Genomic DNA, 24,624 nt, shown 5'->3' on the forward strand with positions numbered 1-24,624 from the left:
ATTAAAAAAGTGAAAGAGACTAATCTGATAGCATGAAGAAATTGTCTTTTTCTCTACCTTTTCATTACCACCTCAAGGTAAATTGTATTTGATTACACTTTTTTATCTACTTCATTGAACATCTAAATTCGTCATTCTTTAGACAGTCATGTTCACACGCTTTTCAATATTCACAAATTATCTTTCCCTTATACATTATTTTTGTTCTATTAGCGTGAAATGTTGGATGAACTCACTTAAAAAGCTTCCCTAATGGCTAATATCATTATTTTCTAGTGGAATCCTTTCAATCAGCACTGTCTAAGGGGCTAAATCAACCCAACCCTTGCAACTTTAATATGTAAACTTTTCAGGAAAAATTGATAACTTTAGATAGTTGAAGGATTGAATTGCCACAACGTTGTATTCTCAAGGACCATAGTGAAAAAGACACCACTACTTCTTGAGGGGTAAAAGAGGGACTGAAAAAGCTAAAAGTGCTTATTTTGACACGTCCACATATTCCCATGCAATTTTGCGCTAATAAAATAGACCACAAAAATTAAGTAAATCAATAAAACAGCTTGAGGTTCAAAATAATCGTCTTCCCGGGAAAAAAAAAAATGTCTGATCATTTTTCATACCATTTCATTTCATAGCAACCAAATCTAACGCTTCTCCAAGAATCAAATCATGGCAATGGCGGCATCAACCTCTGCCTCTTCTCCTCATTTACTTCTTGTCAAGTCGTCAATTTCCTTTCGTCATTCATTCCAATGCCTCCATCGTCTTCCTGCAAACCAGTCTTGGTTTGAAGCTGCCCAAATCAATAATACTAGTAGGTCTATTACACCCAAATCCAGAACTTCTCCTTTCAGCATTAAAGCTCAAGCTGATGCTAAGAAAGAAGACATAGTTATTATCGGAGCAGGGATTGCCGGCCTCGCCACCGCCGTTTCACTTCAAAGGTTCTCTTTAATTCTATTCGAAAATAAAATAGCACAAGTGGACAACTGCTCGTGATCTGTACAATGTAAAGTACTTATGATTGCTATTGTTTTTGTCTGAGATTCTTTTTTGCTTTTTTTTTGGGGTGAGTAGGCTTGGAATTAAGTCCAGGGTACTTGAGCAGGCTGAGTCCTTGCGAACTGGAGGAACTTCACTAACCTTGTTCAAGAATGGATGGAGTGTGTTGGATGCAATTGGAGTTGGGAATGAACTCAGGACCCAATTTCTTGAAATTCAAGGGTATATTTATTTGCATCACTTGATACTTGTATACATACCTTCTTAAGAACTTTTGCAAATGTGTCATTTCTGTTGTATATTGAATGAACGATTCACTATTCAGCAATGCAATAACAAACCATGAAGACACATGTTTAAAAAATCAAGTTCTTCAATCTTGACACCGGAAAAATCATGTAATCATTCTTTACTCTTTCAAGGGTCTTGTTGCAGATTAGTAACTTTTTCCTGTAACTAGCGTTACAGGATGGTGATAAAGTCAGAAGATGGAAACGAAATGCGGTCCTTCAATTTCAAGGATGAAGATGAAAGGTGCTTCTTGGCTTCCACTTTGATTCCACCGAGTATTTCGTTGCACAATCTTTCACTGGTTTAATTTACTGATTAAATTAAGATGAAGCAGTCAAGAGGTCCGTGCAGTGGAGAGGAGAATTTTACTAGAAACACTAGCAAATCAGCTACCATCAGATTCCGTTTCTTTCTCCTCAAGGCTGGTGAATATCCAAAGAGAGGAAAATGGAGAAACAAAGTTGCAACTTCAGGATGGTAGTGAGTTATCTGCAAAGGTAGCTTGACTTGCGTCCTTCTTTTCTTGAAATTGCTGCATCCCTTATTCGTCCTACAGTATCCAAAGGTCTGACATTTCACCAGGTGGTGATCGCCTGTGATGGAATCGGGTCTCCAGTGGCGAAGTGGATGGGATTTCCAGAGCCCAAATACGTTGGTCATTGTGCTTTTCGTGGCCTAGGATATTTTCCTGAAGGGCAGCCATTTAATCCCAGAGTCAACTATATCTATGGGAAAGGAATACGCGCTGCATATGTCCCAGTTTCTTCAACTAAGGTCTACTGGTTTGTCTGCTTCAACAGCTCATCTCCAGGTATACTGTGTACACAACTACACATGGTTATTCTCAGTTTATCAGTCAAGTTGCTAATTCTTTACAAAATGAAGTTCTGATCATCAAGCAGGATGCTGATTTGTCTAGTCTAGCGGTGCCCTGCGCTAAAATGCTGAGTGCACACTTGTTCTGTTTTGAAACTAATGATCCCCTAAATCAGATTGAAATAAAGATTTAGTATAAAACAAATGCTCTTGAGATACTCAACTTAGCAAATTCTCCAGTTTTTAGGGACAACCAGTCTTTTCTCAAAAATTGCTTTAGTTGTTTCATTTGTACATGTGCAGGTCCAAAGATCACTGATACATCTCTGCTGAGGCAGCAAACTAATGAATTAGTTAGAAATTGGCCAGCAGATTTGTTGAACATAATAGATCTTACCCCTGATGACACAATCATAAGAACTCCATTGGTAGACAGATGGCTATGGCCAGTGGCAAGTCCTCCAGCGTCAACAGGAAAGGTTGTGCTGGTCGGCGATGCATGGCACCCAATGACACCCAACCTTGGACAAGGAGCATGCTGTGCATTAGAGGATGCAGTGGTTCTGGCTAAAAAGCTTGCAGAGGCTGTCAAATCAGAAGCCATGTCCATCGAAGAAGCATTCAGGTCTTATCAAGATGAGCGCTGGGGTCGTGTGTTCCCATTAACCATACGAGCAAATGTTGTGGGGACTCTATTGCAGTGGGATGATCCTCTGTGGTGCTTCGTGAGGAACAACATTGTTATCCCTAAGCTAGTTAGTCTTGGACCAGTGCTGGAACACACGAATTTTGAATTTGAGCCTCTATTAACTAACTGAAACATGCAAGAGGTGGCGAAATTTGGATGGGGCTTGAAATAGTGCACAAGATAGAACAGAATTCTTCTCATCATCGTATCTCAAATGTAAAGATACAATACATAGCTTAAGCTGCCACAAAAATATTTTCTTTAGCATGCTTTTATAGAAATAATCAAAATACTGTAATGCCTTCCACAACTTGAAAGTTAAATACAGACCTGTATCTCTTGAAGGTCTGAAAGAATAATAGGAAGCAAGATCTCCTCCTCTTCGGAGGCAATAAATGGACGTGTGCTACTGAGAGCATTTACATTTGTCTTTCAAAAAGCCTAAATAGAGTAGAGTTCAGGAACAAAGTAACAGAAAGCATCCACTGTAAATGTCAAAATAATTCTTCGTACTGGACCATAAGACATGTTGATCGATGCAGAGAAGCAGTGAGACTTTTCCATGCTATCTAATAATATTGTGCTCTGCTGAACCTGTAGATTGGTTATCCAGAACTTCATCATCAGCAGATTGATTAACTGGATCTACGCCTTCTGTAGATTGGTTAGCTGGATTTAAATCTTCCTGCTTCAAGGTGGATTCCAAGCTACTCTTTCCATGGCCACGATCAACTCCACTCTTAATCAATGAACTTTCGATTCTGGCAACAACGGAATCACTTTTATTCACCAAATCAACTGCAGTACAGAGTATAAATCAAAACTCCGAATCCCATTGAGGCTTCTTTATCTTAAGATGAGTCATGAGGAACAAATAAATAAGCTGAAATTCATATCTAGTCTCAGTCAACAAATTCTTTAGTATTGACACACAAAACGGGAACAAGTGTGGACTACATAACTTAGAGAAACTTAGTTCGGTTTGTGCACAAGAATACCACATATACCAGCAATCTTACACCAAATATATCATTTTTTTGAAAATAGAATTTAGGACATGTTTCATAGAGAATCCCTTCTACATTGCAAAAAAACAGTAGATGCCACCAGGGAACACAATAAACTTTCAATCAACTAAAGTTTTAGTGGTCCAGCACTTTCTCCGCCATCATCACATAATGCACTTGCATCCAACAATCTTGCCATCCCAACCAACGCTCATATATTGAATTGATGAGATGTTCAAAGACAAACAACATAATGTTACTAAGAAGGCAGAAAACAGCAGTTCAAAAACGCCCCCATGTGATTATAGGCACACATATTTTGATTATTGTCTTTTCGCTACCTCTGGAACACTCCAGGTCCAGAAGATCATCGTAAAACTTGACTAAAATTACTAGCTGCGAAACAACAGAGAACAAAAGACACTTAAAAATTGGGGATCAAATTTATGCCTGAATAGTGTCCAGCAGAAAATATTATCAATGATAAGAAGGAAGAGTGAGAACTCCATTCTATCTGTAGGATATCAACAAACAAGAATGATAACAAAAAACCCATTGCATACAGCATCAGTAATGTTCATGATAAGTAAAGGTTTTGCCTCTACTGGAATTGTTTCAAATACCTCACTACCCACTATAAAGATACAATTTTTGGTACATAGTTATACAGAAAAATATCAGAGGTGTTAAACAAAAGGCATAATTTCACCAAAAAAATCCAAGATCCCTTTTTTGTTTTCTTTTTCACCCGATCACAATTACAATGGCAGCTTGAATTACACAGCCTTGAGTACTTAAGATCTGATACACGAGTTCTCTTCCATGTTGAGCTCTGCTCTGCTGAAAGTCTCTGTTAGTATTATTCTCCGCAGGAGAATTGCTTGTAGTCCTGCAGTTTCGTCTTTCTTTAGCACCATATGTTAACATAGTGCAGTAATTTTATCAAGCTATCTTCTTATGTTACTTAATCAAATTTCCTTCGACTTCAGCACTAAAAAAATGAACCACATCTAAGTCATTAAATATTTTTTCCCAGTATCCACATTCAGAGTCCTAGATAATTGATCCTAGTCTCTAGATGACAAAAGCTTTCACTTCTAAGCGGAGTGGTAGTCTTTTAGGTTCAGATTCTCTTTCCTCCGCCGTTGGATTTAGCCATACACAAATATTGGACATCACCTTCAAGTCAACTCTTATTGATCTTGATATCCTTAAATCCCCCGCCTGATCACCCAGCTATAAATTTTAGGAATTCAAAGAAACAAATCACTCTCCATTTCACAAAAGAAAAACTTAGCAGAACCAAGAACAGAGCAAATGGGATCGTCATAAAGAATGAGAAATTCCATGCTACCGAAAAATAAGAAAAAAAAAACAATATTAAGTACATTGATCAAAAGGGTAGCTGAGAAATGGGTAAAATGAATTACCAGGGCTAGAAAAAAACCACAAAACGATGGCACAGAGCACTAGCAAAACCGGGATGAGATGAATAGAATTTTCAGCAGATCTTAAACGACTTTTTTCTTTCTTGGCAAGGTGGGACATGGGATTGTAACTCGGCAAATGGTCCAAATCTGAAGTGGTTGTTGCTGGCTTAGGATTCGTGGAGGACATAGCTCCAGCTGCTGATGATGATGAAGAATTAGAAAAGAACTCGTCAGAGACCCGCGCGGAGCTCGACGAGCGATACATATTGATGATGATGATGAGATGTTTGTGGGTTTCTTGGATTATTTTGTCGGACAGAACAAACTACAAAAGTTGGAATCACAAAGACTAAAACGTTGGAGGGAAGGAAAGAGCTGGGAAAGACGGGGAGTTTCCTCGTTTGTGCCTCCGTGGCGTCCAGGAAAGACGAAAGAGTCGGCTGTCGAGAGGGAAGAATCTTTGGCCGATTATTTGGACTCCGCGATTTCACGCGGACAGGGTTGAGAAATGTCGGCGACTTTTGGCTGGTCAAAAAGACTACTTATAATAGTTAGTAGTAATTGATAAGCTTGCCGAATTGAACTCTTTTTCCATTCTTCTTGGAAGCCGATTTGAACAAAACTTCGTGGAGTTTGCAATTAGACTTACAAAGTATATAAAACCCACAAAGCAGAATGTCTATCAGAACCGATACAACTTTCAATTGGTCACACTGCTCTCTTCAATTCAAACTACGGAATTTTAGATATTGGTTTCTAATAAAGTGGTCAGGAGAAGTTTATTTTTACTTGGTGCTCAATTGCTTCTGCGAATTAGAAAAGAAATGTCTGCGAATTTTTCTTGTTTCAGCTCTTAACAGGCTAAACTAGTAGTAGTTAATTGAATTGCAAATGCTTTGTGGCACTTTTCTGCTGCAACACAATTTCAGACTGCAAACACATATTCTACAAACGTATGCTCTAATTGCAATTTTTCAATTCCCATTAGTAATTGCATTATAAAACGTATGCTCTAACGCCACAAATAGAGATACTAATAATAAGTATAAATATTAACACAACAAAGTATCAGTATATAACTTTTGATGGGAAGATCCATAAAGTATGGCATGTATGTGAATTGTGATACTAAAGCAATATCCAAAGAAAAAAAAAATTTAACGTACAAGTGTTTGATTAGACCAACACAAGTTTACTCAATTGATAAGTTTAGTCAATTGATAAGAACATATCACTTTTTTTACAAAAAATATCGTATATTTATTGATATAATTTCGAGAACATATTCTGAACTATAATGTTAATCAAAGTCGAATCCACTCAAATCTTTTTTTTCTTTACTAAAAAAACAAAGTGTCTAACTGACTTTCTGTCATAATTTATCGAAAAATGTAAGAGAAGTATGGTGCACGACCAAACAAGAAACTTCTCATTGTGTTTCTTCCACATAAACCATCACCTTAATTAATCATTGTACTGTACTCATACAATTTGATCAAACTTAAATGAAATCTTCTTACCAAAAAAAATTTTAAAGACAAAAATTATAAAATGGGCCAAACCCCAAATCCCAAAATCGTAATTGGCTGACAAGTGCTTGACACGTTTAGAGCACCCCATGAATTTGCCACGTCATTTCCCCATCTCCACAGTACGTGCAATTTAGCCTCCTTTTAATACTAAGACAAATCCCCCTCTCTCTCATTTCCCCATTCTCTTCCTTTCACAACTTTCTCTTCCAATCCTTCTCTGAGACGACGTGTACGAAGCTCCCGTTAAATTCTCGCCGGGAAACTCAAAAACCCATCTACCCTTTTGGCTCCTCTCTTATCTCTTCGTGAAAGTATCGATCCCGGAATTCTTTTTGTCCAGATAGCGTCATAATGAATCCAGAATAGTAAGTTTTTTCTGATATTCTTTTGTTGGGTCAAAATTTTAGACCCTTTTGAATTCTGAATTCAAGATTGAATTTTGACGTTCATTCTCGGAACCCTTTTAGATTTTGGTGATAGATTTAATAGTTCATTTAGATCCGTTGTGATTTTTCTCTATAACCTCTTGAACGAGTTTTCCTTGGTTGGTTGATGATACATGCTTTCAGATAAGGGATTGGGGATCTATTTTTTTTCTGCTGATGTTGGTTGATCCGAGAACTATATCGTTTTGACAAGGATGAGGATCTTTTTTATAGTTCTTAGAATCTGAGCCTAGAAAATTGTTGCAATAACTGTAATTAAATTCCTGATTGGACAAAGAGAGTACTAAAATATTGAGCTGAATAATTGATTGATATGTATGATCACATAGGTTCTATTTTCAAATATGTTGAGATATTGTTTGAATCTAATCGTGTTAATCTAACCGGATTATGGATGAAATAGTTTCCGTTAATTTATTCAGTTTTGGTATCGATGCCTTTCCTTATCGTTGTTAGTTGTGTTAGGAGAAACAGCAAATTTCAAGCATTTGGAACTTTGTGATTGTGGCTGAAACGACAACTAGAATATAATCTCTGCCTGGTTGAGAGGTGGATGTCGATCTTGTCCTTTTGGTAACTAGTTGGTCTAGGCTGTAGCAGTTGGAATTATAACTTAAGGTTGATTTGTTTACCAATGAAAATGTGTGCTGTTATGAGACTTTTTTCTTTGTCAGTTGTCATTAATCATGCTGCAAGCTTCACTGGTGGTGAAGATGTTGATCACATATCAGATTGGCCTTCTAATTTCATGTAACATGTTTCTTGCCATTTCAACTTGGTTATTCATGATGATATAAGTGATGGTAGTGTAAGGATCATTTCTGTTCAGGGAGAAGAAAATCGTATTGCTGCATAGGCCTAGACCTCAGAACTATATGCAATTTGATGCACTTAAACCAGTAGTAATCATCATGTTGCTTGTGCCACTCACGTGATACTGAAAGACATTCAAAATTTCCGTAGTTGATGAGCTTTCTCGCTTGATACTATCTAGTATATGAGATTTCTGGATGGCATATTTAATAATATGTGAAATTATTGGCTAATATTTTCTTGTACTTTTCATATGAGGTGGAAATGTTTTTTTCAAAAGTTGGATTTTTTTTCTTTCTAGAACCTTAAGTTGACTACTTACCATAACTTTCATGTTCCAGCGACTATCTTTTTAAGCTTTTGCTCATTGGAGACTCTGGCGTTGGCAAATCATGTCTACTCTTGAGGTTTGCTGTAAGTTCTTCATTTTTCATGTGGTTCAATCGCTTTCTCTGTGTCAGATTTTTGAATCTGTTGCTTCTTTCTTCCTCCTTAAATCTAGTTTTTTGTCCAATTTTCTGTTGCTTTGTTGGCACATGAAACAGTTAAGAGAGACAAATTGTTCATAATAGCTAGGTGGATAGCATCCTCCTTTTTTGGTTTTCACCATTTCAGTCAGGGAATGGGTGCTTGCTTGGTTATGTGCTGTTGGCTAACTCTGGAAATCCATGGGCTACTGATTAGTGCTGACTGCGTATAAAAAATGTCATTTTCTTGTGAGCTGACTTTATAGATTGTATAGCCTATAAGTTTTCATACCAAAAAATCCGGAGCTAAATATGAAACAAGAGTTATGAAATAGATAAAGACAGTTAAATTCTTTTTGTGATGGAAAAAATAACTGCCGTTTTTGCACAGCATTTTTTATATTTCAAAAACATTAGGTTGTCTGTCATAATTTTGCAACTCAAACAAGAGAAATGTTTCTCTATGTTGCTGCTAACACAAGTTGTCTTTGTTTTCAGGATGATTCATATCTGGAGAGTTATATTAGTACCATCGGGGTGGATTTTGTAAGTAGTCGGCCTGCCTTATTGTTTTGCTTGGCTTTCTTGTCAGATGTCAGTGTGGTTTATAGTTCCTTTTCCTTCACCTTGCAGAAAATCCGCACAGTAGAGCAGGATGGGAAAACCATTAAACTCCAAATTGTGAGTATCTAAACAACTGTTTCTTATGTTTGAAAGATATTGTTATTCTTATCACATCTAGATATTTAATGATTATATTAGTATGATGGTAAAGAAGACGATGCGAAATGAGGAAAATAACTTGATTACAGTTGATGAAGAATTTATCTGGTTGTCTTTTTGGTATTAGACTCCAAATGTGTGGCTTTTTACTTCCGTAGAACTTTCTTCCCCCTTTGGTTTTAGCTTCCTTTCTCATCTGATGCCTTTTACCCCCTCTGTGGTTCAGTGGGACACTGCTGGGCAAGAACGTTTTAGGACAATTACAAGCAGCTATTATCGTGGCGCTCATGGTATCATTGTGAGTAACTTATTTCTGAGAAGTTGCAATATGTGTTGCTCTTTTTTTACCGTGTCCTTGCAGTGATTTACAAGTTCCTGTTTGCACTTATGCAGGTGGTTTATGATGTCACCGATCAAGAAAGCTTTAATAACGTAAAGCAATGGCTGAATGAAATTGACCGATATGCAAGTGAGAATGTAAACAAGCTTTTGGTTGGGAACAAGTGTGATCTTGAATCTCAAAGGGTAGTGGCATATGATACAGCCAAGGTACATCATACTGAACCCTGTAATCTAGAACTTTTGATACTTTTGATAGGATAGTTTCTTATATGGTGGAAAGTTCTGGGACGTGTTTTTGCTTAATACTGTGGTACCAAATAATCTAACTCTCAGGTTTCTTTTGGATCAGTTGTGCTAATGTTGCATATACTCTCGTTTTTCAGGCTTTTGCAGACGAAATTGGGATTCCTTTCATGGAAACAAGTGCAAAAAGTGCCACCAATGTTGAACAGGCTTTTATGGCAATGGCTGCCGAGATCAAGAATAGGTACTGAATGTTGTTGTGCGTTAGAAAAATCAATAGTTTTCTTGGCGATATGGCGGTTTCATTGATCAGTAAATCTTAATCGCATATGTAATTCCTTGTGGCTCTCTTAATGGTTTTTTAGGATGGCAAGCCAACCCGCAATGAACAATGCCCGACCACCTACCGTACAAATTCGAGGACAACCTGTAAACCAAAAGTCTGGTTGCTGCTCCACTTGAAGAAAATAGTTGGATTAACAGATGATGCTAAGCCTATGCTTGTGTTCTCCATGGGGTGTAAAATTACTCGCCGTTCGCAGGATTGCTTATTTGATATTGTTGTTTCAGAACTATGCTAAAACATTCATTCTTTTTACTGTATTTGATGTTAAGTAAACATTTGTACAAATTAGGAAAATATTGGTTAATAGCAATATTTACTTTCATTACCTTGTCCTCCTTTGCAATTCTCGTAATTGAAGTTTTTACATTACTGCATAATCATCCCCTTTTTTCTACTTGCATCGACAGTAAATGCCCCTTAAACCAGCTTGTTCATGCAGACACCGTTTCTTGCCTCCGCTATTTTGATGTCTAGTCACCATATCTTCCTCTTTCGTTTTAAATTTTTCCCATTTTACCAAATTGATTCAAGGAAATAAGTCATTTCAATCGTTAAAAAAAAATGTTCATGCTGATGAGCTTAGGTCAAAGATCTTAGTGCAACTGACATGGATACATCGAGCCACAAGGAGTTAGTTATCGGGTCAATACTGAAATGTGAAAGGAAGACATCTTAATGTTGATGCAAGGATGGGCTTGTAAATGCATTACAATCCAATGACAACAGCAGATCCTCCATCCACACAACATGGAAGATTCCGAAATAGAGGCCACTTGAAACCCGTGCATCGTTTCTAGCGAGAGCACCCAGCAGCCTCACGATCACTTGAACGCAGTGCAGCCATTGATCAACTCGTGCTTTCGAAAGAAATGGTTCTTACAAATTCCTCACCAAGTCATCTCGTCCATGTTGCTGCCAAATCTTTCTACTTGCTGGACCCATTACTGAACAGGAATGTTCTGGTTTGTTTGGATTGTAAGTTATTTGGGATTATTTGGGATATTTTTACTGTAGCATTTTTTGTGATGTGATGTATGTGAGATAAAAAGGTAATTGAGAAGATAAAAAGATGTATTGGAGATTGTAATGATGATATAAGCAAATAAAACTGGGTAAATAATACTCAATCCAAACAAACCCTTCATTCTTTCAAGAAGTTCGACTTGCCAATGATTCCCTTCGGGAATGGGGTCCCCTTTTGTAGCTTCCGTAGAAGATTCTACCAGTAATCACGACAAGAGCACATTCCATCTTTAAAATGGTGAAACCTTGTAGTATCTCTCACAATGATCTCCCTTGGTTCTATTGCAGATATGAATTTAGTTGCTTGGTGGCAATCATCGCATACTCTCAGGTTCTTGAATATCCGGATTGGTTCACCGGGTGGCAAACTTATTAGTCCATATGCAATAGCCAGTTTTTCACTGTGCAACAAAAGTATCTGCTCTTTCTGCTGCTTTTCCACATCATGCAAATCAGATTCGAGATTAGGAACATAACCTGCCAACTTCATTTTCTTCTCTAGCTCATTCAGTTTCTCATGTATGCTATCCAATTCTGGGTGAAGCCTATCTCCAGATCTAAACTCATGAACCACATTTTTTATTTCCATCCAACTATATCCTGGCGTTTTCATTACTTTATTTTCCTTCATCAGTCTTCTAACTATAGAAACATTCTCCCATCTATTATTAGCAGCATATAGGTTTGCAAGTTGAACATAAGCAGCTGCATTAGTAGGATCAAGACTAAGCAAGTTTTTCCCAGCAAACTCAGCCACCTCCAAGTTCTTGTAGATCCTACAAGCACCTAAAAGGGTTCCAAATACAGCCATATGAGGTCTACAAGACATTCTCTTTATTAAATCCATGGCTTCAGCAAGCTTTCCAGCTCGACTAAGGAGGTCAACCATACAAGTGTAGTGATCTGGTTGAGGTTTAACTCCATAATCCTTCTGCATCAACTCAAAATACTGAATCCCAAGATCAACTAAACCTGCATGATTACAAGCTGTTAGAACTCCAACAAAGGTTATCCAATCTGGTCTCATTCCTCCTTTATTTCTCATCCTTGAAAACAAACTAAGAGCCTTTTCTCCCGCCCCATGTTGAGCATAGCCTGAAATCATTGCATTCCAAGTCACAACATCTTTCCGTGGCATCTCAAGAAACAACTTCCATGCATCCTCTAAATCACCACACTTGCAATACATGCTAATCAGTGAAGTTCCCACTGTAATATCCAAATACAAAGGAGACTTAAAAACACGCTGATGAACTTGCTTCCCCAACTTCAAAAAGGACAAGTTACTACATCCCAACAAAATACTACTCAAGGTTGATTCGTTAACCCTAATTCCCAATTCCAGCATTGTCCTAAACAACTTCAATCCGTCTTCCCCTCTACCATTTTCAACATATCCAGAAATCATAGCATTCCAAGTCACTAAATTCTTCACTGGCATCTCTAGAAACATCTTCTCTGCAAAAGCAACCTTCCCAGACCTCATGAACCCTGTTACAATCGCTGTGTATGCAATCACATCTTTCGCAGGGTTAGCCTGGAACATCTCCAAAGCTAATTCAACATTCCCTGACTCAACATATCCCGCAATCATAGCGTTCCAAGTCACATTATTCTTCCGAGGCATGGCCAAAAACAAATTCTTAGCTTCACTCATCATCCCATTTCGCGAAAAGCCTGCTATCATCGTATTCCAAGTTGCAACATCTTTACAAGGAATATGAGAAAACAAATTCCTAGCTGCCTCCAATTCACCATTTTGTAAATAACAAGCCAACATTATATTATACGAGACAGTATCTGGTTCAGGAATTTTTTCAAACAATTGCTGGGCTTCCATCAATTTTCCGGGTTTTCTTGAAAATCCAGCCAAGATTGAGTTCCATGTGATGGTAGTCCTAAAAGCCATCTTATAAAATAATTTAAGGGCTGAATCCAAATCCCCGCATCGTACAAAACTGGTAATTTTCTTGTTCATTGAGACGGCGTAATTCATTTGACGCTGATCACATGTTGCTAAGTTACTGGGGGGAACCAAGTGGTACTTGTGACGTGGGGCTGGTGAAGGAGTGGACTGCAACGTTTTGGGTTTTGGGAAAGCATCTGAGTTTTCGACTGCTGGCGAGTAGGAAGAAGAGAAGTACCTGAAGAAGATGAACCGGGGGAAAGTTCTGAAGAAGGGAAAGGAAAATGGTTCATTTCTGATTCTAAGATGAGGAGACCGCATTTGTCATGGTTGGTGTTTACGGAACCGCACTTCTACAGCTCCTGAAGAAACTTTTCTTAACAGGCAGAGGAAATCTTTCGAGGGCCATATTACATTCTGTTAAAAAGTAAGGGGCGAAGAACGACTTTTTTTTGGAGGGATAAATTGTCAAGCAAACTCTCTCCAAATATGGACAGAAATGGAAGGAAAGTGAACAAACCTTCAACCCATTTTTTTTCTTTCTAAATGCCAAATATGTCCATAATCTGGTAATGAATAAATAGTTAATACCCAACGTGTTTGAGTTCATTCTATTTCTTTCTTACATTCCCAAACAATTTAAAAATCTCTTTCTGTCTTTTCTCTCGTCATTTAAAACTTCCTTTTCCTTTCTTTTCTCTTCAAAACTCCCAAGCTAAACCTTAGGTGTACTAACAAGTGTTTTAGTGAATGGCTGTTGAAAATTCATTCATTTCAAGGACTCAATGTTACTATCCACCTCCTTAATTATACACTTCCCCAAAGTTTTATGCTGTTGCTTAAAAAGATATAAAAATCCTGTTGTCTGACCACTATTGAGTTTTTTTTTTTCAAGTTACAGAGAAGTAGAGAGTGGGATGAAAATCTTGTCAAAAGTCTAAAAAGAGCATGCCCATACGTGCTTTCAATTTCCTTTACTGGCAATTTTCTGGAGTCTACCACCAATGTCAAATATCTTGTCCAGAAGGATAAATTCCAACTAGAAGTGAACTTTTATTTGCCTTTTATTTCTGCAAAATTTTCTCAATCTGCATAATAAATTTGTCAGGAAAAATTATTTCGAAGCTGAATGACCCGAAATAATTTGCTCATTCTGTAATGTATATTAGACGAAATTGATCCATTCAGCCAACATTCAATTGCGAGTAACAAACCATAAATTCTGATCAAATAACCTAAATTGAAAGATCTAAAACATTGTCAACACTTGCAAGACAGGCCATATTTCAGATCAAAATGAAGTTCAAGCAGAAGCATCTCTACATGGAAGCCAATACTCAATAGAAGCAATTGATCAAGCAAGATGCAAAAGCATGTCTACATAGAAGCCAATACACCACAGGAGCAATTGATCGAGCAAGAAGCAAACACAGACCGGTCTAAGTCCAGGGAGAAGAAATATGTACTAGGGTTAATTTCTACCAAGATAACCGGAAACAAACAAATTCTAAAATAGGGACCAACAGAACAGAAACTGATAATCAGCTAAAGGCTTCAACTAGGAAAAAGCAAAACTGTTTCCATAACTCCAAATCAAAACTGATCCATCATCAAAATATAAAATTTGGACCCTAGTGCCCTAAATATGCCAAAAAAAAAAAAAGTGTAACCATGCTGGTCAAAGGACTAGACCCAAGGGAATAAACCCCGGGAAGACATCTAAATTTACACTCTTTAAAAGGTTGTAAAATTCTTCAACAATTTTAGTACAGGAGCACGTCATTTGTGAAAATATCCCGCCAAAAGCGAGCCACCCAAAATCATGAGAATAGGAAGAATAAAAGCTCAGGCAGGCCCTGCTCCCTTAGTTTCCGCCCAAAGAAGGAAACTGCCCGACATCTGCAATGGAAGGAGCTTCAACGTTGTATGAGTTGTTTCCATATCCTCCCCTACCACGGCCACGTCCCCTTCCACGGCCACCAGGACGATAATAATTTTCACCCTCAGCAGGCTTCAGGAATTCATTTATGCTTACAGCCTGCAAATTATGCAAGAAAAGAGGATAAGATGTAAGAAACAAATAACAAGCTGCAAAACAATCATATTGAACCTCGAAAAAGAATTAAAATATGTGAAATCAATAGTTATTTACTTGCTAATCCAATCAAGTCATCAAGCCCTTTCAGATGTGGAACATGAAAAGAGAGTGGCTCCTCACATCTTACAAGTTTTGACCAAAAAAAGCAGGTGCACAGTAAATTTCAAAAGCATGGGCGGTGGATATGTTTGACAAAATGACAAGGCACAATAAACAAATAGTCAGTCCCAGATGATTCGAGGCAGTTGCGTGACATAAGAATAGTAGATAAGCTCCACATCATGAAAACTCTTAACACATTGTCTATTGAAATACTCAAGGCAGTTTACAACCAAACAATTGTATGTACATCTTGGTTCTCATACTCCAATTCTTTGTAGCTTTAGCAGTATATTATTAATTAGCTGCATTTTGCTAAAAGCTTTAACAAAGAAACATGTACATGTAAATTTTACACATTTACTTCTTTTAACTTCCAAGAATCTAAACATCTTATATATGCTATTCACAAGAACAGTCTTACAATTCCTAAATTTCCATTGATGATGTTCCCAGCTTGTGTTTCACATATCATGTTCCTTGAAGCACCAACACTACTTACCATTTCTTTTCAAAATTAAATTTACATGAGCAGCAGTTTGCTCTCCCCAGTGACTACATAACAACATTTCACCTACTTCAGATTTGAGGGGCAGATCCAAACGAGATTATTAATTCAGCAAGGTAAAATCAATGTTCAAAATAGCAAAACTGCAATGAATGCCAAATAGCAAATTGTAGTGCTGCCATGAATGACCAGTGGATAATTAAAATATATTAAGATGCAACATGTTATCATGAAGTAAAAATGCAGAGTTTATGAAATGGGCCAGGTTTGGCCATACACACAGAATTCCAATAAAGAAGCAAAGGCATAGACAACAAATTCAACATTCACACATACAAGGTGACAGCCACAGCAGCAAATATTCATCAAGTTAAAAAATGCACAAGAAACTAAACCTTCTTTGCTTTTTCACCAGCATCCCTGCGCTTATCTTTGTCAGACCCCTGCAAATTCAAATAACAAATACAATTATTGTAATAGCTCTAAGACTCGTTAGTGCAATCTGCATGGCACTATCAAGAGCAAGAAATTTACCAATTTTATGAAGACATCATCATCATTCTTTTTGTTAGACAGCAATTGCATGGATTCAAATTCTTTATCCAAGTTAACCTTCCTCTCCTCTGGTTTTGATGCCAGCAAGCTTTTCCTCTTCTCTTCAAGTAGCTTCTGATACTCCTCCAGTGTCATCTCCTATTAAGAAAACTAGATGAACTCGTAAAAAAACTGAAGCATTATTAAGCAGCTAACAAGTATGTTTTCCTAAGTCTCCGACCACAAGAATAAGACAATTAGAGGGTAAAGACACCTTTTCCTCAGGTTCCTTCTCTTTCTCTTCTGGCTCGTCCACATGAGAATCTTTGTTGGCATCCCCAACTGTTTCCTGTCCTGATTGTTTCTCAGTATCAGCATTCTTCTCACCCTCATTGACCGGTTCTTCAGTTTCACTAAATTTGTCAAGAAAACCACATCTTAATACAATTAACGACTTCTAACTCTTTCTTCATATATCTGAAATACATTCAAGAGTCCAGAATATAAAAGAGAAATACTCACGGAGCAATCTCATCAGTTGGGGTCCCCCAATTTCCACGACCAGCACCCTCACGTTTTATCTCATTTCTACATATCATAACAAAAAAAAATTGATAACTAAGATTCAGCAAAATTAATACAAAGCTGAGCAACACTACTCAGATAGGTCACTCACCCACGACCAGTACCACTACGGCGATCAAATATCCTCCTAGGAGGGCGTTCTCCACTCTCACCATCTGCAGCTTCCCCATTACTAAAACCACCACGGCGACCCCCACGAAAACCTCCACGAGGACCACCATATCCACGCCTTTCACCAGTCTTCCCAGCCTCCACATCTTCTGAAGTTCTATACCCTCCAGAGTACCCATTGTTGCCGGCAGCTGTATTTTCATTATCAGCAGAATCTCGGTCAAATCCTCGACCGCCACGCCCACGCCCACGACCACGACCATCACCACGTCCACCACCACGCCCGCCACCACGTTGAATTTCATTCTTTGCTTCCCTTACTGTTCCAAGCAATTCAAGACATCAAAATTGTTAAAATTGCACATTCAAAATATTTCTACAGAAAATTTAACTGAAGAAGTAAACCCTATTTGATTGTTATGAAGCGATAAGATTTAGCGCACACTGCATCAGAACAATCCAAGAAAATCATCTCAAATTACTATTTCATCCAAGGGTCAAGCAAAAATGTCCAAAGAAGGTTAATAAAAGGTCAACACAAGATTGTCAAAACAACAGAAATACAAGGGCAAATAACAAACAATATAACTGGAAAAAACTCCAAGTCTCCTAAATTAGAGTATAACTGAAAAAAGCCCCAAGGAAACATGCAAACCAAGTTACCAATTTTTGTTGATAGAGAAATTCCCGTCTACTACTAATTCAGCAAGTAACTGAATCTCATCTCTGACTACATGAATTACAAGCTAAAGAACAATATGAGATATGTAACACTGAATGATAAACTAAAAACCAAAAGATTATTGTGATTAGAACCTAGTAGCATTAGGCCTCTGTAATGAGCATGATTGACTTGAATGAGAATGAACTCCATTCACAAGACGGCCTAAAGCACAAAAGAAAGGTTGCCACTGACAAACAACTTGCAACCTAGAAACACATAATAAAGCCAGATCTCTAAACCAAACTACATAAAGAAATTAGTCATCACTATTAATCATGCTTCACAAAATACATAAATGAAAGGAATGATAGCTTCCATCAACGCACCATCAACCTCAATCATACTTCATTTCTTTCCTATTTCCTGGAAAACCTGCATAAGACATGATCTTTCTACTCCCCTAGTTCCCATTTACAATCAAAATTCTAAAAGGACCCAAAGTTAGCAAATGCTTTTTTGCATTTCTTCCTCAGCCATAAAGGAAACACCAAAATGACAATAAAAAACGCGCATGCAACAAGGGGAAAAAAGGTACAACATAATCACACATCCTTTTAGAACATGCATCTTCATTTCAAGCCCTTCTTTTCACTATAACAACATTACAATCCAGAGAAACTTCCACAAAAATGTCTTCGTGTCCTTTTATTTCATCCTTTCTCAATCATTAAGCACGGAAAAACTGATAAATACAGAGAAATGACACGGAAAAACTGATAAATACAGAGAAATGACACGGTAAAACCCTCATCACAGTTTCTCCTCTCTTTCATTTCAGCAAAATCCTTTCATCAAAAAACACATTAAAATCCTCCATAGAAATTCCTTATTTCTCTTCATTTCGTTCTTTTGCAATAATATCACCAAAATCAAATCAGGGACAAGGAGATGAACTGAGTCTTACCAGCCTGAGCTGGGGGAAGGGGCTTGGAAGGAAGCTTGGCTTGACCCTGAGCCTGACCCTGAGCCTTAGACGGCTGATTCGACTGAGCTTGTGCTGGACCCTTCTTGGTAGCCGGAGCTGCAGAAGCCACCGGAGCTTTCTGCTGCTGAGCAGCAAGAAGCTGACTTGGGTCATCATTATCATCATCGCCCAAAAGATCAAATGGGTTCATTGTCGCCATTTTCGATACTCTCAGTGGTCTATGTATATCAAACAAGGCTAAAGCTTTGAGCCTTAGATTTATTTATTTCGAAAATGAATTCTAGTTGTTATAAGAATCCATGGACATTTAGATCTGATATGCAGAAAGCAAAGAGTGTGTGTAGTGAGTGAAAAGAAGAGAGCGAGCGAGCGAGTGAAGAGGGGCTTTAGAAAACCCTAGCCGAAGCGGCAGAGTATTTTGAGGGAGCTGAGGATGAAGTCTGATCTTAAAAGCCCTAGCAGGGAAATGATAAGGTGTTGGAGGGCGTACCAGATGTTAATTGAGGATGGGTTGTGTCATTACAAGTTTGGGCTGTTACTGCACCATAACCATGGTTTTGGGTTACTAATTTGGGCTTTTGTTTTAGTTATGGGCCTTCAAAATTTTGTTTTTTCAGATTTGATGATCTACAAGAGACGGTAAATTGGGAAATCTATTGTTGCAGAATTTACTGATAGATGTTCTTTATGGAATATTTTTGACTGATGAAGATAGTGATAGAAAAGGAGAGAAAAAAAAAAAAAAAAGGGGTTTATGGTGAATATTCTGAGGATAAACATTTGGAGTTTGGGCTTTGGACACGGGATAGATAACCATGGACAAATTCTATTCTCTTTTGGGAACGGAAAGGATATACTGCAATGATTGATCAGCACGTTTTTAGATTCTGTCAAAAAGCAATTATCAAAGTGTGGTATTTGTGGTATGAGTGCTGGTTGGGTCCATGGAGCTGAATCAATAAAGGAGTTAGGATTGGGGCTTGGGTTGCTCCACATGTTCAATCTTGTTGGGCACATTGGACGAAAGGTATTTTGTGCTACAGCATCGTATTATGAACCTAACATGTACTCCATCAATTGCTGATTCCACCCAAATAAATCTAGAAACCTTCGGTAGTCTAGCTGCTTTCTTTCTTGTATTTTTCTGCTATTAGTGCAACTTTTCTTTGTTAAACAAATCATACTGAACGATTTTCAACTAGTTTATTAATAATACAGATTTCTATTTTATCAAGGGAAAAGAAAACCCAAATAACTCGAGTCTGAGGAGAAAGCGAGCGAGGTATAAAGGAGTGAAAAAGTTATTGGATAAAAAAATCTGATAATATAAACATTTACTTTGTAGAAATGCAGCTGCACAATCGAAAAAAAATTTTTTTTTTTTTTGGAGGGGGTAATAATCCAAAGGATTTCCGTGACATCCTTTTTATTTTTTCAAGTAAAAAGTTTTAAATCCAAGACATCCTATCTGCAATCCTTCTATCCTTACAGCTCAACTCAACCCTCGTCTATTGAGAGCCAATTTAACTCTTGGTCGAGCAAGCGATTTAGGATTCTTTCAAGGTCCTATGCTTGACTACTATGTTTAGTATGAAGGTTCCTTGGTAGAAATGTTTTGGGCCTGTTAGAGTTAGACTGATGACTATTTCCTTGCACCGCACCTCGTCTTACCTCGAAAACGTGTACCTGTCACAGAAACAAGTTCCACCAACCAGGTACGGTCATCGACTACTTTGAAGTTTTTTTTTTTTTTTTTTTGGGTCAAGGACTACTTTGAAGTTTGATTTACATACAATGCCACGATTCTGATTTATACTAGGACCCGGGCAATACAAGATATAGGACGTAATTTTCTTCCTCAATTAACTGAAAATACTAGCTAGTTGTCTCTTACTTTCATGTAGGCTATGAAGGGTGCGTCATGCATGATACAGATCACAGATCAGAGAAGAAGAGCTTCTTTTATTGGAAATGTACCTAACAGTGAATATGTCAAAATGAAAGAAATCTTAGTCAAAAGTGACTTTGGGGTCATAGACAAGGAAGACAAGTTAACGCAGGCCGAAACTGGTCAGTTAAGTATACCAATTCTTGTCAAGCCGTAAAGTTGCAGATTGCAATTTGCATGGAAATGGAATTTCTTCCATTCCCTTCCCTACGTGTCCATACTCTCGGCTTATAACAGAGGGATTTGGTATTGGAATAGTGGCAGACTATAGAGGACATTTCTGCCAGCTCCGAGTAGCCTGGATTCCAGCTTCTTGAATTCAATTCTATGAGGACAAATGGTATGCAAGTCGATGACATAATCAAGACCAATGAGAAGTTCAGGAGCCAAGAATTTCCTTCCCCCACGAAAACCCTCTCAAGTTGCAACTGCTTTCATGGTTAAACACCTAATGTTGCTCAATCTTTAATTGGGGATGATTTTTTTTTTTTAAAAAAAAAGCACACATTTGATTTTTGTATTTTGTGTATTAAAAGAGCTTTAGAAGTCTTTGCAACTAATTCAAAGTTTGAAAAAAAAAAGTTTACTAGATGGAAGCGACTAGCACAAGCTCAATTTTCGGTGTACAAATTAAACATGGGCATGATTTTGTATTCTGGCAGTTCTTTGATTTGATATTGTGGATATATGTGCAAACTTTTAAGATTGGCATCGAGGACGGAATCAGAATTTGGCCTTGTTTGGATAGCAATTTTACGTTTTCCGTGAACATATTTCTCAATCACCTTTTTACCTCACGTATGTCAAATCGCTACAGTAATTTTCCTACAAAAAATCTAGAAAAATGCAATCCAAACAAGGAGCGAATAATAGAAAATGGTGGATAAAGTATATCAAACTGAAGCTCAAAATTTGTAACAAATAACTCCATTCTAATGTTTATAATAGGAGACAAAGTATAAGCTTTTTTTTTTTTTTTTTGAATGAGTGTTCTATTTCCAGTTGATCGTTCAAATGGTGGTTAACTGAAAACTCTGATAAGTAATTGGAAAATGAAATTTCCGGGGCAGATTGAGTGAAGTCTAATCAAGTTCCTAACTAGGAAGCCTAGTATTTTCTTTTTCCTTTTTTCTGAGTAGAAAGTATTCTTGCATGCCTTAGTGATCTGTATTTAACTTCAGAAAATAAGTTACCAAACAGTGAAGGCATCAAAATGGAAGAAATCTTAGTCAAAATGAGATTGAGGCCTTAGAGAGGTAGAACAAGTTAAGAAAGATTGGAATCTTGTTAGGTCAGTCTTAACAATTACCGTCAAGTCAGGTTGTAATTTTGCAGGGGGAGATAGATTTATTTTGTTTCATCGAGCACGCGTCAACGCAATCAGACTTGAACCACGAAGTTTGCTTGCGGAAATATTGCGGACAAACAGACAGTTCTGCCACCTCCTAGTAGCCTGGCTTCCAAGTTTTTGAATTGAATTCTAGAGAACAAATGGTAAGCGAGTCGACGGATGACAACACACCCAAGAATTGCCATCCCTACCAAACCACTCTCCAGCACTGGTCAGCTACTTTCATGGTCATAATATGGTGCGCAGCAATATTGCTTAACCCATACGCTTGAGAAGGTTTCAACTGTTCTTTAGAGATTTACTTCAGTCTTAGATGGCACGGGAGGATGGGAGGGTACTGTCTCTTTGCTCATTTTGATTTGCGATCCCCTCACGATTTTTCTTTTCATAATCAGGGTTGGTTTGGTGAGTGCTAATGAACTATGATTTCTATGACCAATAAAATGGCGATACTTCTTTAGCTAGCAAAAAAAAAAAAAAAAGATTTTATGTTCCCCATTTTACTTACTCAGGCAGTTTTAGGAGTTTCTGCAGCTAATCAAGATTTTCTTGTAAAAGATTGCTACATGGAAGAGACTATACATAGCACAAGATCGATTTTCAGTGCATAAAACGCGATACAGTTTTGTATTCTTGCGGATTCTTTGATCTCTGTATTCAGGATTGTGGAAGTTTTATCATCGATATAATCGGGGCTCAGGCCTGGTTTTTTTTTGCGAATAGAGGGTATTCTTGCATGTCTTCTTCAGTGATCGTTAGCACTGAGAAGTGGAAGAAGTTGCGAATCAGAGCAAATAAAGTTAAAAGTTCTAAAGGACACCAATACCAAAATTGATTATCAAAATCGAAGTACTTCATTTGTAACTTTTTACAAGAGAAGTAATTCTCTCAAGTCATCCCTTGATATTACATTAGGATGGACTTGGCAAGCAGCTTGACATGTGCAGATTTCCTCCTCTTTCAAGATTCAATCTGCCCAATGCTTTACTAGTATACAATCTTTTCACATTAGATCCCTGTTCATTTAGCAATTTCACTAAACTCCTCTTGGCATTTGATCTAAAAGGGCAATTTGACGCCAAGAAACCATCCACCAAGTGCAGGTAAGCCTCCAAGTCATGGCAACATGCTACATCTGCATTTGGCTTCAAATAGGGAGACATTTTCGTGTCGACTCTTAGTTCTGTCCCGACATGTGAATACGCCCAGGGCATGCTGCCGTCCAAGGCATTAAGCACCCCGGCGGCAGCACCTGACTCCCTCAGCTTCTTGTCAAGTGTTTCGCTAACGAACATGCCCGGAACCCTTGTGATTACGTCTTGATTGTTCACAACTCTTAGCACTTTAACGTTGTTCTCAGTGATTTGATCTGCAAATCCACGGTTGCCAACTCGAGGGCCTCCGAAGGAAACAACCGCTACTGGTGGCACGTTTGGTGCACAAGTGCTGAGTTCATTTGCCACCAACAGTGCCAAGGCAGCGCCCAGGCTGTGCCCTGTGACAGTTATGCTTAGGGTCTCTCCTCTGTATTGTTCAATTAGTCTTTGAATTTCTTCAACGACTGATTGAGCTAGGCTTGGGACATGAGCTCCAGGGGTCTGGTATAGACTCGAAAAACCACATTCCACTTTTGGTTGTCCATCTTTTGAGCCATTTTCTCCTGGCATTTGGACTAACACGTCCCTCATATTTTCTGCCCACTCGAGACACGTGGCCGTTCCACGTAGGGCGATCACGATGTCCCTCCTTCCCATCCGTTGGATCTCCCTACGATCGTCGCACACTGCCACATATCCGATCCAACTCGACCTCTGGGTCATCCACCCGAGATCCGGTGCCACATCATCCACCCACTTAGGCAATCCGATGGATGACGTGGCATAGAGGCTCTTGGTAACCCTGTAGGACCTATCAGGCAGTGCCACATTTCGTTGGGAGGGAGCTTCGTCTGCTGACATGGCCGGGTTGGAGTGAAAGCAATGATAGGCTGCCTGAACAAACTCGCCGTACCTGACCACCTCTCGCCGGAGATTCTCATCGAGGGGATCAAGAAGGCCAGCCCAGTCATTGCAGCCGTGATATTCGCGCCACCGGCTACCGAGAGTACTCCGGGGAGAATACTCCTGTGACATGGATAGAAGTCTCTGTAGCCTGTTCAAATGCTTAGGAGACATGTCCTCAGCAGCTTTCATCTCAGGCCATATTCTAGCCAGGTTGAGTCCCTCCAACAGGCCTCTTCCCTTACTCTCCGGCAAACCATTTTGTTGGGAAGATTCTTTAGCCACTGGTTCAGGGTCAGGAGGGATGGATTCCTTCTGCAACAGTTTTTCAAGATTGGAAAGGTGCTTTTTTGTCACCTCAGTGGTGGATTGAACTGCCTTAATGTTTTGTGCATGAGCTTGAGGAGCTCTTGTTGAAGGGTTCAAAGGAGATCCATTGCACTTGAAATTGGCACGCCTAGCCTGAAAACTACTCAGGTTGTGTGCCGGAATTGTTGAGCCAATTTGCATCATTTTTTTTTTGGTTAAGATGGATTAAGTAGCCTTCTTGAGGAAGAAAATTAGAGAGGAGATTAGGAGACAGAAGAAGAGTTGAGAGAGAGAGAGCAGAAGGGAGGAAAGTCAACCAGGTAATACAGGCTCTTCAGCCACCAAAATGGCAAA

At 38.4% G+C, this 24,624-nt stretch overlaps 6 protein-coding genes across 8 annotated transcripts; 2 read left to right on the plus strand and 4 right to left on the minus strand.

Moving 5' to 3' along the window:
- Nucleotides 1–591: 591 nt before the first annotated feature.
- LOC113779299 (monooxygenase 2) lies at nt 592–3,079 on the plus strand. 2 transcript variants are annotated; one of them, XM_027324847.1, is made up of 6 exons: nt 592–947; nt 1,081–1,227; nt 1,474–1,539; nt 1,631–1,793; nt 1,879–2,107; nt 2,416–3,079. In XM_027324847.1, the coding sequence occupies exons 1-6, from the start codon at nt 673–675 to the stop codon at nt 2,928–2,930; spliced, it is 1,395 nt and encodes a 464-aa protein (XP_027180648.1). In that variant the 5' UTR covers nt 592–672; the 3' UTR covers nt 2,931–3,079. The 2 variants fall into 2 exon arrangements, with proteins under 2 accessions (XP_027180648.1, XP_027180649.1); XM_027324848.1 differs by lacking the exon at nt 592–947 and having other exon boundaries at nt 1,144–1,227; nt 1,441–1,539.
- Nucleotides 3,043–5,722, minus strand: LOC113779301. The gene is made up of 2 exons (XM_027324849.1): nt 5,238–5,722; nt 3,043–3,598 (listed from the first exon to the last, which is right to left on the minus strand). The coding sequence occupies exons 1-2, from the start codon at nt 5,500–5,502 to the stop codon at nt 3,366–3,368; spliced, it is 498 nt and encodes a 165-aa protein (XP_027180650.1). The 5' UTR covers nt 5,503–5,722; the 3' UTR covers nt 3,043–3,365.
- Nucleotides 5,723–6,925: 1,203 nt separating this feature from the next.
- On the plus strand, nt 6,926–10,477 carry LOC113780953 (GTP-binding protein YPTM2). Its single transcript, XM_027326744.1, has 8 exons — nt 6,926–7,134; nt 8,370–8,442; nt 8,994–9,041; nt 9,129–9,176; nt 9,445–9,516; nt 9,612–9,767; nt 9,944–10,047; nt 10,169–10,477. Exons 1-8 carry the CDS (start codon nt 7,121–7,123, stop codon nt 10,263–10,265), a joined length of 612 nt encoding a protein of 203 aa, XP_027182545.1. The 5' UTR covers nt 6,926–7,120; the 3' UTR covers nt 10,266–10,477.
- A 792-nt stretch (nt 10,478–11,269) lies between these two features.
- Nucleotides 11,270–13,342, minus strand: LOC113781352 (pentatricopeptide repeat-containing protein At4g16835, mitochondrial). Its single transcript, XM_027327272.1, has one exon. It carries the CDS (start codon nt 13,166–13,168, stop codon nt 11,369–11,371), a length of 1,800 nt encoding a protein of 599 aa, XP_027183073.1. The 5' UTR covers nt 13,169–13,342; the 3' UTR covers nt 11,270–11,368.
- Nucleotides 13,343–14,603: 1,261 nt separating this feature from the next.
- Nucleotides 14,604–19,092, minus strand: LOC113779165 (RGG repeats nuclear RNA binding protein A-like). Of its 2 annotated transcripts, XM_027324653.1 has the most exons (7): nt 18,642–19,091; nt 16,994–17,333; nt 16,840–16,905; nt 16,592–16,730; nt 16,318–16,476; nt 16,179–16,226; nt 14,604–15,116 (listed from the first exon to the last, which is right to left on the minus strand). In XM_027324653.1, exons 1-7 carry the CDS (start codon nt 18,859–18,861, stop codon nt 14,943–14,945), a joined length of 1,146 nt encoding a protein of 381 aa, XP_027180454.1. In that variant the 5' UTR covers nt 18,862–19,091; the 3' UTR covers nt 14,604–14,942. The 2 variants fall into 2 exon arrangements, with proteins under 2 accessions (XP_027180454.1, XP_027180455.1); XM_027324654.1 differs by lacking the exon at nt 14,604–15,116 and having other exon boundaries at nt 16,173–16,226; nt 18,642–19,092.
- A 3,700-nt stretch (nt 19,093–22,792) lies between these two features.
- On the minus strand, nt 22,793–24,624 carry LOC113781103 (phospholipase A1-Ibeta2, chloroplastic). The gene has a single exon (XM_027326950.1). It carries the CDS (start codon nt 24,472–24,474, stop codon nt 22,873–22,875), a length of 1,602 nt encoding a protein of 533 aa, XP_027182751.1. The 5' UTR covers nt 24,475–24,624; the 3' UTR covers nt 22,793–22,872.

The sequence above is a fragment of the Coffea eugenioides genome, chromosome 8 (genome assembly GCF_003713205.1).
Source record: "Coffea eugenioides isolate CCC68of chromosome 8, Ceug_1.0, whole genome shotgun sequence".
Classification (NCBI taxonomy): Eukaryota; Viridiplantae; Streptophyta; class Magnoliopsida; order Gentianales; family Rubiaceae; genus Coffea; species Coffea eugenioides.